General features: G+C 34.9%; 1 protein-coding gene across 1 annotated transcript in view; it reads right to left on the bottom strand.

The window, feature by feature from the left end:
* Window positions 1-14868, bottom strand: part of SLC26A7 (solute carrier family 26 member 7) — a 267698-nt gene that overhangs the window by 64717 nt on the left and 188113 nt on the right. Inside the window, exons 6-9 of the mRNA XM_082434178.1 lie at window positions 13797-13949; window positions 10045-10127; window positions 7331-7478; window positions 5202-5315 (exon numbers count right to left, since the gene is read on the bottom strand). Of these exons, the coding sequence (XP_082290304.1) occupies window positions 5202-5315; window positions 7331-7478; window positions 10045-10127; window positions 13797-13949 (498 nt within the window). The remainder of the gene's footprint in view (window positions 1-5201; window positions 5316-7330; window positions 7479-10044; window positions 10128-13796; window positions 13950-14868) is intronic.

Raw genomic sequence — 14868 nt, 5'->3', positions numbered from 1 at the left:
ATTTGTGGGTTTGTTTATTGGTTTGGTTGCTCTCTTCCTTTTTTGTTTTTTTCACTTTTGTGAGCGTGTGTGTGTGTGTGTATGTTTCTTTGTGTGATTTGTCTGTTTAGTTTTGCCCTTTAAAAAAAATCAAGCATCTATATAAATACTCAGGAATATAAAACTGGTCAGAAGGAATTTTGGGTTCATGTGATCTAGAAAATATTCAACATTAAACTGATATCTGGTATTGAAGGTGGCTTAAGCTTGTTGATCTAATTAATATAGACATGTCTTTAGAGTCATTAATATTTAGCATAATACTTTATTGTACCTAGGAATCAAATAAGACCTTATTACATCTGTTGCAAGGAAAATAACTTGATAGGATGAAACTTTAAATGTAAATGAGATAAGAGCTTTCAGGTAAATGCTATAGGAATAATTATGTTCTGAAAATTATCTAAAATAGTGTCTCCAGATTTTGGTAACTATTACTTGACACTTGGTTTTCACTAAAAATTAAGGTTTTTAAGAGTTGGGGACTCTAATTTAAATATGTAATTAAAACTACTAAAAATAATAAAATATTTCGCTATATAATAGGAAAGTGGGACATATGTTTTGAGTAAAAAGGAGTTTTATGCATGGTCAGACTGAGATTATATTAAACTTAATTGGGTAAATGGATTTTGTTATTAAAAGTAGACTGGTGCAGGACCAGACTTGGCTCCTCTCTGCTAAGAGAACAAGTTTACTTAGAATGCTGCTTTTGATAACATATTGTGTGTACCATCTTGCCGTTAACTGAGCTGTATTTGTTCTTAAATATTCTATCTGACCAAATGCTTTTTAAGAAAAAACGTTTTGATATTTTGGATGAATTTCCTATCAAATTCTAATTAAAGTTCTTTTGACTTCAGCTAGCTTTGCGATGCTTCAGAGGGCCCCAGAGAGCCTTCCTTATTGCATAGGTTTCACCTGTGGTGGAGCATTGGTTGGGATTTTCCCTTTTGAACTAGCCTTGGTCATTCATTCAGCTTTATCTCCGATGGGGCATTGGTTGGGGTTCTTCCCTTTTGGACTGATGAGGTATTGGTTCGGAATCTTCCATTTTTGTGGCTGAGGAACTGTGACCCCGAGAGACTGATTTCATAACAGGACTCGTGTGTCACAACAGCAGGGTATCCTTCCCTACTGCATTGGTTTTGCCTGCGGCGAAGCGTTGGTTGGGATTTTCTTCCTTTTTGGGGGGCTAGGGAACTGTGACCCTAAGGCACCTCAGAGGGGGGGGAAAAAAAAAAAAAAAATATATATATATATATATATATATATATATAAAACTGACTAGAATTGGTTGGTATGCTAAATTACATGGAAAGCATTGTCAAATGAGCAATAAGCCTCCTCAGATTATATGGTATGAATAAATGTTATTAAAATAGATTTTCTAAAAATTATACAAAGTTTCTGAAATTTGCATATGTCCTGGTATAATGCTATAGTTTTAGTTGTTATCTTAAAATGCTGTATGTCATAACAACTTGGATAAGTTTCTTTGCCAAGAATTCTAATCAGATCTTCAACCTTGCCTTTTTAAGACTTTTGTCATTCATAGGCAGCTTAGGTGATGATTTGCAAAACTGCCACATCTTCAAGAAGGCTCATAAAAAGGAACATTTTTTAACAAATATGTTTCTGATAGCCTTTAGATAATACCACTAGACTGGGTAACAAATGACAAATCTGGATGAACTGATTACTTCATCCAGATCAACAGGAATTAATTACATGGGACTGAATGAACTGATGAATATGATTTATAACTATATGACTTTGGGAAATATGCTAGCCTTAACCTTTGTTTTCCTTTTCTCTTTTGTTTCCTTTTCTTTTATGTTATGACCTACAACAAGTTGATAAAGTATACCCTTGTAAACAAAGATGAAACATTTATCTTTTTCTCTCTACCTGATCCTGCCTGAATTTGGCTTCTCCAACTGGCTCTCCTGTGGACTTGATGGTTTATTGTAACTGGATTACAACCAGTTATACTAAGCATTGTTTTTGTTTATTCTTTGTTTCCAAATTGTTTATGCTTTGTGTCTTCCTGCTGCACTATGACTTTGTCAATGTTACTACCTACATTACTTATATCCTGTCTATTTTATAAGATTGTTGTCTCTTACAGTGTGCAATCAGGCTCCAACAAAATTGATGATGGCTAAACATCCTGAGGAAATAGATCACATTTATGACTCTTATAGAATAACTGTAATAGTATGATTCTAAGTATGGGAAGAAGCAATAAGGGAAAACATTTCTTGGATCATAATAGATTAGAAAGACAGAAGATTCAGAGAATCTTTAATTATCAACAGGTCCTAATCCAGAAATTAGCACCTGGAGTGGCATATCAACAAGAATTTTTGCCTGATCTGGGATGAGCCTCCCAGTGCTGTGGGACAAAATTTGGTCATGAAATGTCTCCCAAATACTGGTCAAATTCCAGACCAAGAGGAGGATCTGAGAAATTGAATATTTCCATTAGTCTGCCATCTTCTCAGACACCCATCTTTCTGAATAAAGTCGCTATTCCTTGCCTCAACACCTCGTCTCCCAATTTATTGGCCTCTCATGCGGTGAGCAGAGCAATCTTGGACTTGGTAAAAATATCAGCAAAATTGACTAGTTTTATAATTATCAGATACTTTCATTTTTCATTAATTCTTTCCACACATAGTTATTGAACACCTACTATGTGCTAAGTCTTGGGCTGGACACTGAGGATATGGTGAACCAAAGCAGACATGGGCTGTCTAGGAGCTGAAGTCAAGAGAAGAAGGCAGACATCAATCATATAATCACACTGATGAACACTTAAAGTCCAACAGAGCTAAGGTCTCTGAAGAAAAGAACACAGTTGACCCAAAAGTGTCAGTGAGATCTGAAGAATGGGAGGAGTTAACTTAGAGGAGGCAGACACAGAGAGAAAAGGAACAGACACTGGAGCCCACGAGGAAGGAGGAGCTGTGACTGGTGAGCTGAGATTGAGGTGGAGAAGAGTCCAAGATGAGGCTGTAGGGGGAAGCACTCAGTTTTGGTAACATAAAGGTCTGAATTCTGAGACCTATGCAAAACCTTTTATGGGCTCTAGGAGGAAGTAACAAGATCACATTTGTATTTTAAAAGATATCTTTCTACAGAAATACTAATAGTGTTTCTGAACAAGAAAGAGTCAGTTGGTGAAATAATTGACAAATGCAAGGTGGTTCCCACTGCTACTTTGATTAGCTATTATTAGCCTAAAAGTTGAAGGGTTTAAATTCTTCTAGATTAATTTACTGGGTATAAGTCTAGTACCTATGAGAGACAGAGCTATTTAAGGGATTTCTTTGTGAAGTCTTGTCACATAGAAAACTGGTTTCACAGCCTATTTAGAACAAAACTTTTAAGACTTGGCTTGCCCAGTGCCTTCTTCAAATCATGTCAGTTATCTCCACGTAAACTTAATAGTTGTAATGCCAAAATGACTACCATGGGAAAGCATCCTCGATTTGGGTATGCACATTAAATCAGATTCCTTCTCTGTACAATTTAATGGGAATTGTTGAGCAGATTAGCGACAATCTCAACAAGCAGAACAGCATGAAAATACTGTGCTGCCAAACTTTGTTTCCCTGAGCTAGTGTTTTGTTAGGTACCTTTTGTTTCTTCTGAAGTCTGATGAATAGAATACCATGCAGAAATGATGAGAGGAAATCTAACACACTCATCCTTGTAAGAAACTAGGTGGAAACCACTATAGAATCTAGAATTTTATAGATAGAAGAGTCTCCAGAGTAAGGAATGATACTTGAGTACACTATGTATTAAACATTCAAATTTAGGTTACAAGTATCTGAGAGTTTGCAAAAATGTTTATGCCAATACACATGATGAACTTATGCTTTAAATCACGAACTGTGTAAAAATCAATCAAATTGTCATGTAAAACAATGTTGAATGAGAATTACACATCTTTGATGATGAGTTGTGGCAATAATATGTCAAATTATTATAGATTCAGAATTTGTTGCTGCTTCCCCTCTGCTCCATGGTACATTCATCAAATTTTATTGGTTAATTTTATGCAATATTTTAATGTTCATTAACCCATCTTTCTCTGGCCACTTGCCCCCAACGTCAAGAACCATATCCTTTTCAAATTTACTCTTCTACAACCCCCAAAAAGGACTTAGTATAAGTTAAACTCCTAATAAATGTTTAAATTATCACGTAAAATGCTCTATAAATTCTCATTCAACTCCAATTTAAAATAAATGTGAATTGTTTTATAATGGTTAGCTGTTAATATTAATTTATTAAATTAAAATATACATGAATTTTCTTGTATAGAACAGTAGTTAAGAATGCAAGATTTGGAGTAGATCTATCTGGGTTCAAATCCCAGCTCTGCCACTTACAAGCTCTGTGACTTGGATAAGTCAGTTTAACCCTCTTTTCCTCAACTTTCTCATGTGGAAACCTAGCATAATAATTACACCTCCTTCATAGAGGTACCTAAAAGATTAAATGAGTTCATTTATATAAAATGTATGACATGCATATAACTCGATATATGCTTCCACCAACACCACCACCATCATCATCATCACAGAAACATCTTTATTACTACCATCGACATCTTATCAGTACCAAGCATAATAACTAGTATATAGCAGGTTCTCAAATGTCAAATTGATTTGAGTTCCTAAAAATACATAATTGTTTCTTAAAATCAAAATGTGCACAGACATCGTATTATTCATTTACATACATGTACATCTCTATAGACAGGAATGTCATTGTCAAGGACTGATTTTTCATACAGTTGTTTTCATTTTATTTAAAGGAAGTGAACAAAAATTTTAAAATTTCAAATTGACTGGTTAGATTAGCAAAACGTACAATCAGAGACACCGCTAGAGGGAGCATTTGTTCAAAGATTGACAACAATAAAGCTGCCATTAATACAGGATTTTTTTGTCTGCTCATTGAATCATTCAGCTCCTCAAGGATCTTTCCTAAGAAAGAGAAGAGATAGAATTCCTTGATACTAGTTTTAAGAAATTGAAGAAGTAAAAATATTCTCAGGACTTTAGAGAGAAGCTCATTCTTCCCACTCTCCAAGGAGAGTAAAGACCCATCAGTTCTTTTGTCCCTGCTGAAAATAAAGTTACCTGTGTCTTTGCTCCTGTGCTATATAGGACAGCGGTCCTTCCCATGGCAGCAGCACTTGGTATGCAGAAGAAAAATGAAGGAATCACATTGCTGAGGCCATGGGCCAAAAATTCCTACAGGAATGATAATAGGAGGATATATCATTTCCTAATCACAATCAACTTTTACAGACCACCGGTAAAACTTGTCATGGAATGAGACTTATGCTGTATTCTATTTCTGTTCTCTCCACTGGTCGTAATTTAACCATTATTTTAAGAATAGCTAACATTTATTGAGTGCTTACAATGAGCCAGAAACTGTTCTAAGCACTTCATTGTTTAATCCTTATAACAATAACAACCTTATAGGGAAGTACAAGGCATTTATTGTATCTGTTGTCAATTTTTCCTCTTTCAGGTCATTAGAATCAAGGTTTTGTTCCCGCCACTCCACCAGTGACCTCCACAGTGCTAAATCCAATGGTTAATTTCTACCCTACCTGGCCTAAGATTAGCATTTGACACAGTCGCTCACTTCCTCCTCCTTAAAGGCTCCTTCTAGGACCTCTCACCCTCCTGGTTTTCTCCTACCTCCCTGGCCACCACTTCTCAGTCTCCTTTGTGGTTTCTTCTCATCTAACCAATCACAAATATTGGACCACTTCCCTCTCTAATCTTAGCTACCCAAATACACATTGACAGCTCCCAAATTTATATCTCCAGCCTAGACCACTCTTCTGAACTTCAGACTGACATAGCCAACCTGCCACTCAGCGTTTTCATTTGGATGGTTAACAGGTATCTCAAACTTACCTAATCAGGCTATGCTCTATATATTCCCACCCTGGTTCTCCCACATCCTTCCCTGTCTCAAGCTCCAGTTGCTTGAGCCAAAAGCTTTAGAGATAGTCTTGACTACCCCTTTTCCCAGATGGTGTCCACATCCAATGCAGAATTTGTCCCTTTCTCATCTCCTTCACTGCTACATCCTGGTCCAAGTCATCAAGTGTCATTTAGATTATTGCAAAAGCCTCCTAATGTTTTTCTGCTTCTGCTATTGCCAGTAAATAATACAGACAAAAATCCCTGGCCTCACAGACTGGAGTTCTAGTGAGGGAATGTTGACAATAAACAAGATGAGTATGGAAAGTAAAGCAGAGAAAGGAGTGGAAAATTTTGGAATTTAGGATTTTAGCTTACCAAGGAAGGGCTCCCTGAGAAGGGAACATTTGAATAAAGGAGGCATGTAGCTACCTGAGGGTACAAAATTCCTGGAAACGGGGACAGCAAGTACAAATGTCCTGAGCTAGAAACATGACTAGTGAACTCAAGGAAAAACAAGGCAGTAAGTGTGGCTAGAACTATGAAAGAAATATGAGATCATAGAGGAAAAGGGATGGTGACAAGGTCAGGTATGGCCTTGTAAGCCTCGGTAATAGCCTTTTAATCTGAGTACTATGGGAAACCACTGGGAGGTTTTGAGATGAGGAAAGACATGGTCTGCATTATGTACCATTGTATCCCTTGTTCCTAGACCAGTACCTGGTAAATAGTAGGGTTCAATACACATCTGTTGAATGAATAAATCTTCTTTTTTACAGATGACAAAACTGGGACACAGAAACAATTTCAGAGTGAGATTTAGATATAGGTACTTTGGCATTCTAACCACTATTCCATAGGTATCTCTGCAGACCTGTGCAGAAATGTAGGGCCACAGGGCTTGAGACAAGACACTAGCAGAGGTAGATTCAGAAACATGCTCAGTAAATTCTTCATCCTTTGGTATTCTAAGAATAGACCCTTGTAACCTTTAGTTTTTTACTAAGAAGAGTAATATTAGTGTTTTTTGTATTTTGAAAGTCAGCATGCAATGATAAATATATTTAGATTCTCTCCTAAAACCAAATCATCAAGATGTCCCTCTCTAAAACACAGAGTGTACTATAACCAATCCAAGAAAGTCAGATTTTCACCTTTCAATGAATGACTTAGATATTTTCTTTTGTTTTCTTCTACCCATTTGTGTTATACACATAGAAAAGTTGTATTTTTCATAAGTTCAACATTTTCTGGATCTGGGAATACACCGTACAGTGATACAATAGCTATGGAGAGGTGTGGAGAGGGGTTGGGGCATACTCCACCTGGTTGTCATCAACTGAATATTTGAATTTTTTGGCAGATCCTTGAGCAAGAGCCAGTGAGGCCACATAGCCTACAAGTGCCACTCCAAAAGCTTCAGTGATTACTGCAGAGAGGATGTTCATTGGGGGAGCTCTAGGTGGAGGAATGCTGTTGAAAGAAAGACCATATTGAGCTCATCATCTTTCATGTTATTTCTGTAACAACTTGCAGTGAATTCAGCTATGGCAATGACTCTGAAGTTTACATAGAATACATGAAATATCCCTGAGAAAACCAAGCAACCTTGCCCTTAGAAGCCTTTTGTTTTCAACATTATTTAGCAGAAAAGCAAAATCACAAAGAACACCACAAGGACAGCTCCGTGTATCTAACTGGCATTCACTCACAGAGAATTCAGGTTATAGCACAGAAAATTTGACTAAACAAAAATTTCCTGTATCAGAACAAAAGCAAATATGGAGCATTCTTTCATTGAATCTTCCTAAACTTTTATTTGGCTGGCATTAGAAACTGTATTTCCTGCCTTGAATACTACAGTGCTGTATGCAAACACTAGTTTACTGTGAGCTACGATTCCTGAGCTAATCCTTAAATTTTCCGTTGAGTTTATAATCTTAATTATGTTTTTTAACATGATTCTTTCACAGTACACTTAACTATTGTTAAAAAAGAGACAACAGGCCCACAATGGAGTCACTTGTGCTAAGCCCCATGTAAGCAAACCAAGAATTAATACCTAATTTAACTGCAGTTTCAGCCTCTCCCAGGAATGTAACCTTAGCCAGTCAATCTAGAATTACCTGGTCAGCATTAGCAAGGTAATTTGCCCTTCTGTCCCACATAGGAAAGTGACCTTGCCTGAAACAATCCACTCTGCTAGAAACATCCTGTTCCTGCCCTTCCCCTTCTGACTATAAAAGCCTTTCATTTTGTACAGCTCTTCAGTGTTCCTTTTGATTTGCTAGATGGGTTGCTGTTCAATTAAGAAATTGTTGAACAAAGGCAATAAGACCTCTAAATGTACTCAGCTGAATTTTGTTTTTTGACTCTATGTATCCCATGTTAAGAAAAATATCTATAAAGTATCCAGCTACACTCTGTTGCAAAATACAGGACCACAGTTAGCTGTTTCTCAGTTGTAAATAACTGTTTAAATATTTCTTCCAACTAATACACAGTCATTGTCTTATTGTCTTTTTGAAAACCACTTGAGCCCAGTGTCATTGTTTATTTATCCCTGATGGTGCTTTGTGACACTTACTTCCCCTCTTTAAAAAAAAACCCTCTGGGGCAAAAGTAGAAGAAAAAGGGAAAATAATTCATGCTGATTTAATACTGAGCATGTAAATTGAATGCTCAGCACTTTCATATTAGCAGTTTTATTTAATTCTCCCCACAATCTCCAGACCAAGTACCAGTAATGCAATGTATAGAGGAGAAAACATTTTGAGAAATGTATCTAAATTACAAAATGAATTCAACCTCAGCTCCATTTCTTATCAATGCCATGTTTTTTCTATGATTCTTTAAGAAGATGGGTCTGGAAAGGTTACTCAAAATAAAGAAGAATTAGACTGGATGGAGGAGAGGCATGATTTTTTTTTAACCACTCCTTCAAGTTTATCCCCAAGTCAAATTGATTTGTACCATTACAAGCCCTAAGATATATGATACATAAAAGTGCTACCATTTCAAACTATAAGAAGTTTTGTTTCATAAAAAATTGAGCTTGCCTAATTATTAATAATGATAAACTAACCTAGAGAAAAAAACAATAAACTAAATTTGAAGGTGAAAAGTAGAGAACCCTTTAGAAAACACAAGTTGATTCCAATAATCACTATTAGCCTATATCTTTAGCATAAAGGCTAAAGACAGGATTTTTTAAATTATCTTTTTAATCTCCGAGAATTTTTCTACTGTCCTTCCATTTTAATGTAGTTAGAAGCCAAACTTTGGGACTGGAAAATAAAAATATAGAGGACTCAGCAACTCTAACTTCATCCCAAATTTATAAATATTGGTGTATAGTACAGCCCATTAAAAGAGACATCCCCTTTCTCCCCTAAGATAACTTTATTGTCTTTCAGGCTATATTTGGAACAAAATTTTGTCTTTTTAGGGTGAACACCTCTTCTTCTTGTTAATCTTCCTCTTAGTGTCCTGAGGAAGGCTTTAAGACAGGTGGGAAACATGCCCTCATCTCCACTTCCACCCTCTCTTTCAAAATTGTACACCACTCATATCTATAGGTTTGCTATTTCAGATGATGTTTGTGTATTTTTACTATGTTTTAAGTGAAATAAAAATAGTCATAGGAATATGTGAGTGGATTAGGGAAGATTATATCCTACAGCATGACTCTAATTTGGAAATTCAATGCCTTGCTTTCTTTTTCAAATAATATTCATGTAATTTCCAAATCTTTTACCTGAAGCAATGCTGTATAAAATAGTTATCAACTTCCCAAGTAAGAGATAAGCAGTCTAAGAAGTTATTGTTTTCTTTATTGTGAACTGTTTGTTTCTATCATTGTAAAATAGAAATTAATTGGAATTTTGTCCCATAGAGAGCCTTTGAAAGAAATGAAATTCATACCCACCTACCCCCAGTTGCTTCCTCCATCAAAAAACAAATGAAAGAAAGAAAGAAAAGAAAGAAAGAAAGAAAGAAAGAGAGAGAGAAAGAAAGAAAAAAAAAAAGATTACATTACCCTTTTGGAATATGACCAACTACTTCTAATCCATATGTGTTTTCCATATTGGTACAATAACAAGTAAATGATGCAGCAATAATCTGTGTGGTTCCATTTGAAAAAAGAAAAAGAAAATTATTCCTGACTTCTCAAACATCTTAAAACTATTTTTAAAAGTAAACACTGTTCATGTGCCCCATGATTTTCTCGAGTAATATAGCAGTTGCACAGATTTTTAAAGACTAAGAAGAATTTTAAAAATCAAAAAATCCCTCTGGGATTTGACAGCACTTAATTTGCAGTCTCAAAAATTTAATGGTATTACAATAATACAACTTTTCTTATATCCTTCCCAATTGTGTCTGATTCTGAAGGGGAGCAGAACACAGACTATAGGAGCGTGTGTGTGCATGTGTGCATGCTTGTGTATGTACAGATACCACAATCCAACCTAAATACTTGTCTCTTGTAATATGAAGGGATGCTTTATAACACAGAACGTTTTCCCTCCATTGCAGCAACCACCTAAGAGTTTAAGATGTTGCATCAATATTCCTAATGTAAGTTAGTAATCAATGATGATTTACAGTCTCCTTGAATAATTTTGAATTTTGAGTTTTGCTATTTCTTGAAGTAAAATATCCTAGTTAATAATGTGTCGAACTTGATACTTTTGAAATTACCTCCCTGGAGTCTCAGGTACATGACTCTCTGTTATATGATATAATGATATATAATAAGTGAAACCAAGTGTTCTCTGAAAGTATCCATGATCACCTTTAAAATGTATGTTCAGAATTCTGTTCAGCATTTGTTTTTACCAGCCATGCCACCTTAATGTTTTCCATCCATTTTCACATTCTTTTTTCATTCTTCTGATAATTTAATAGGTGCTGTAAATTTCACATGGTTATCATATCAGTTTGGTATAACTATTTATATACTACACTTTTTTGTTTAAAAAAGACACATTAATTACCTATTTAAAGTACAAATTTACCATATACATGGTCAGAAAAAAGATATAACAAAATCACACTAGCAAAATAAGGAATATCTAACAATGCCGATAATATTATTTTGTAGGGATTTTTCCTGTGTATTTCTGTTCTCTGTGATGATATTTAACTGAATTTATAGAAGTTTTTAAAACATTGAATAGACTTAAAAAGCAAAAGAGTCTTGAGGATATTTTTTAAAGGCAGCAAAACTCTACAGGTTATACTTTAAACTTTATAGATATTGTGCTATAATTGTATTTTCTACAGAATATAGTAGTAGTTAAAAGTTCAGGCTATTAGGTTGGAATCAGAAGTATTAATGTATTCAAAAATTCCTAAGCCAATAATAAACTTTAATTGCTAACAATTTTCGTGAAATATTTATATCAAGTCAGAAAATACTGTGAGCTGTAAAAGAAAATACACCATAGGCACAAGATGCTGGATCCTTATTGAAAATGGAAGAATACATGGTGTTTAATACACATAGCCAATATTAAAATTAAGTAATCTAAGTCACTAACTTGGTCTTTCAGACAGTGCTTTAGAGGGTTCTAATCTGGTCATCCTCCAACTGTAGCTCTCCCCATAAAATGGGAGTTTTGTGGGGGCAAAGGGAGGTACCCAACTCAAACCTGGACTCCTCTTTCTGGACCACACCCTGAATCATCAGGAATCTATAATTTCCTGCCTAAATGGCTCCAAGTCTACTTCCAGAATACCTTCACCAGGTCTATCCTTCCAGTGTAGCCCAAGGAAAGGCCAAGGGACAGTTGTGGGGCAAGGGTATCCACATTTATACTTATGAATCCCACTGTAGATGAGATACAGCTGAAGTAGGAAGAGAAGAGGCAGGCCAAGGGACTGGCTTTCTCCTTGCTGCCACATTCTGGCAGAACCCAAAGGATTAGGAGAATTCTCTATTTTAACCTGACTTTCAAGGTAATCACTAAGGTATTTTAGTCAAGATAGGAAAATAGAACCTATTTTATTTAACATTTTGATCTATAACTCTTAAGTATTTGGGCCTGCATTATTATTTTTGCCTTAGGTCTTACACATATTAGGGGCAACACTGTATAAGGAGTACCTTTTATTTTTTGTAAGGATAATTCTTACAATTTTTGTATTGAATGAACAACTGTCTTATTCAGTGTTTTATTCAGTATTGAATAAAAAGAGTTCAAGAGTCTTCTTCCCCAAGGTTATTTTCAATTTCTGGTTTCATGAAACATATAATCAAGCTTTTTTTTTTTTTTTTTTTTTACAAGGTGGGGCATATATTATAAAATATTATAGGAATTCAAAAGAGGCATACGCTACATCCAAACAATCAGAAGAGGCTGCTTACCTATCCTCAATTGTTATTACAGAGAGTTGCTTACTTAACATTTACATACTTAACACTTAAACTATATTCACTGCTTGACTTTTTCTCTTAACAAATCTGATGAATTATTAATAAAGTCCCATTTATTCCAAAATCCAAGGAAACTTCAAACTCATTCATGAGATATTTATTAAAATAACACATTTAGGAAAAAAATCAATACAATTGTATACATCATTACTGAAAACTGTATACCATCATACAAAAAAGGATTTTATTTTGGGAAATCAATTCCTAATTTATGGCAAGTTTTACTTTACTTTCAGAAATAAAACCACAAAACAACACAGGATATAATAAGCATTCCTTAATACCTATAGGACTTTGGAATAAAATATGTTTCACAGTTGTTTCCATGAAAACTACTAATAATCATAGTACCCTCCACTTGTATGGCTTATTTGAAATACACACACATATACAAGCACACACACATTATATAGATTATATATATGTATCTCTACAAATTATACAAGGCCTAATTATGGAGAGGAGCCATCCATCTTAGTTATGCAGAAAAAAAGTCATATCCCTCAGAGACAGTTGCCAATGTGCTAGCCTTATACATTTACATAAACCTATACCATTTCAACAGTATGAAGGGATATTTCAATAGGTGAAATTATTTAGACACCACTTGTCATATACATGTATATAACCCAAAGACCATTAAAAAACTAAAGCCAATTAATAATAAGTAAGTTAGTAGACTGTGGTTGGTTTAACATTTCATTTTCAATGTAATGCTTTGTTTAGTTAAGAGTTTCCATTAGAGGCACTTAAAATTTCAAAATGTATTTTTTAATGCCATAAGCCTTAGGAGCAAAGTATGATTTGCTGCTTTGACAAGTACAACAACAACAAAAAAATCTTAGAGAATCAGCCCTGGCTAGTGAAAATCATGAGTATCCTTTAATAAAGCAAAATTGGGTCAATAAAAACAGTGTCAATAAATTTATCAATCATTAATGGACATTTGTCAATTGATAATAATTCTGTGCATCATACCATACATATAACATATCAACAGGATGTGGTATCACTTTTTGTTGCTTTAGGAGAATCATGCCAGAAATCTTTTAGGTCTCATCCTTAGAAATGTCTCCTTATTTAAAATCTTAAGCTACATATTCTCTTATTTACCTAAAAAAATACAAGCATCTGTGAAAATTGAAAACATGTGTGCCTCCTTTTTAAAATTATTGACTCAAAATATTTCCTGTCTTTACATTAATGTATACCCATGCAAATTAGCCCTGCTTTAATGAGAGACAGGATTAGCTGTGGCTTACTTTAGACAATAATGTGAGCCTCTGCAGGTTACCCACAGCAACTGCAAGCATTGCAGGGCAGAATGCTAAATGTTGATTCATACTTACCAAGACTAAGTCAACAGGAAGAACAATTTTAATTTTCCTTTTAAACTGTTCATTCAGCTCTTTAACTAGAACAAGCACCACGATGCTCAGCAAGGATAAGAGCAGTGCTTCCAGTCGCACAGACTTGATGTTTTCGAAGACATATGCATAGATCTACAGTAATGAGGAAAAATACAAACAAAATTCAGGATCACCCACAATATATCAAAACTAAAATCTGGCCCCCAAATGAACTCAGTGATGTTTTGTAAAAAATAGGTGAAGGAGTGGGAAGTGGAAAGGTGGGACATAGAAGGGTAGTTAGTGCTGATATAGAGCAAGCTATAATTCATTTGCATGTACAAAATTGCTTTGCCCTTGATTCTTCCACCAAACACAGTGTTTGTTCCTTCCTACATAAGGACACTACTACACTTCCAGCTCCTCCCCAGATACTTATGGGCAGAGATGCTAAAACTCATTAACTACATGCAGATTCATCATTAAGAGCAAGTGAGGGGACTATAGGCTCCCTTGAACCCCACCACTCTTCTTCAAACCCCAGAATCAAAATACACACATACTTTAAATATCAATGGATATATCTGGAAGTTAATAGCTCTGTGTAAGGAGATATTTGTGATAATCTGTATCTTCCAAATTTTCTCTTACAAAGATGTATGACTTGTATAATTTTAAAGGTTTCACATAGGCCTTAAATACTTATCTTCAAAATGTCTCAACTCCTCCTTTTCTTCGAATATGTTAAATCTGATTTTTATAAACTCATTTCTATTCATCCACAGCTGATTTATTAAGTGTAGTTTCAAGTGATAAAAATTAGTTTTTACTTTAGCATAGAGACAATTCTTATAGTAGCCCAATTTGTTGGTGTTCTTTGCCCTCTCTTTTTAGTATCTCAAAGATAATTTGACCACAACTAAAAATATTGGATTAAAATACTATATAGACAACAGATCAAAAGAATTTATATAGACTATGTTCCTCAGCATCTCCTAAAATTCTGCTCAGTAGGTTTCCTAATTGAACCCATCTGATCCAGGGATCAGGAACATACCTGGTGTAAATGAGG

Source organism: Balaenoptera physalus, assembly GCF_965194825.1.
Source record: "Balaenoptera physalus genome assembly, chromosome: 17".
NCBI classification, from domain to species: Eukaryota; Metazoa; Chordata; class Mammalia; order Artiodactyla; family Balaenopteridae; genus Balaenoptera; species Balaenoptera physalus.
Note: the sequence above shows the minus strand (reverse complement) of the source record. Positions and strands in the feature narration are given on the sequence as shown.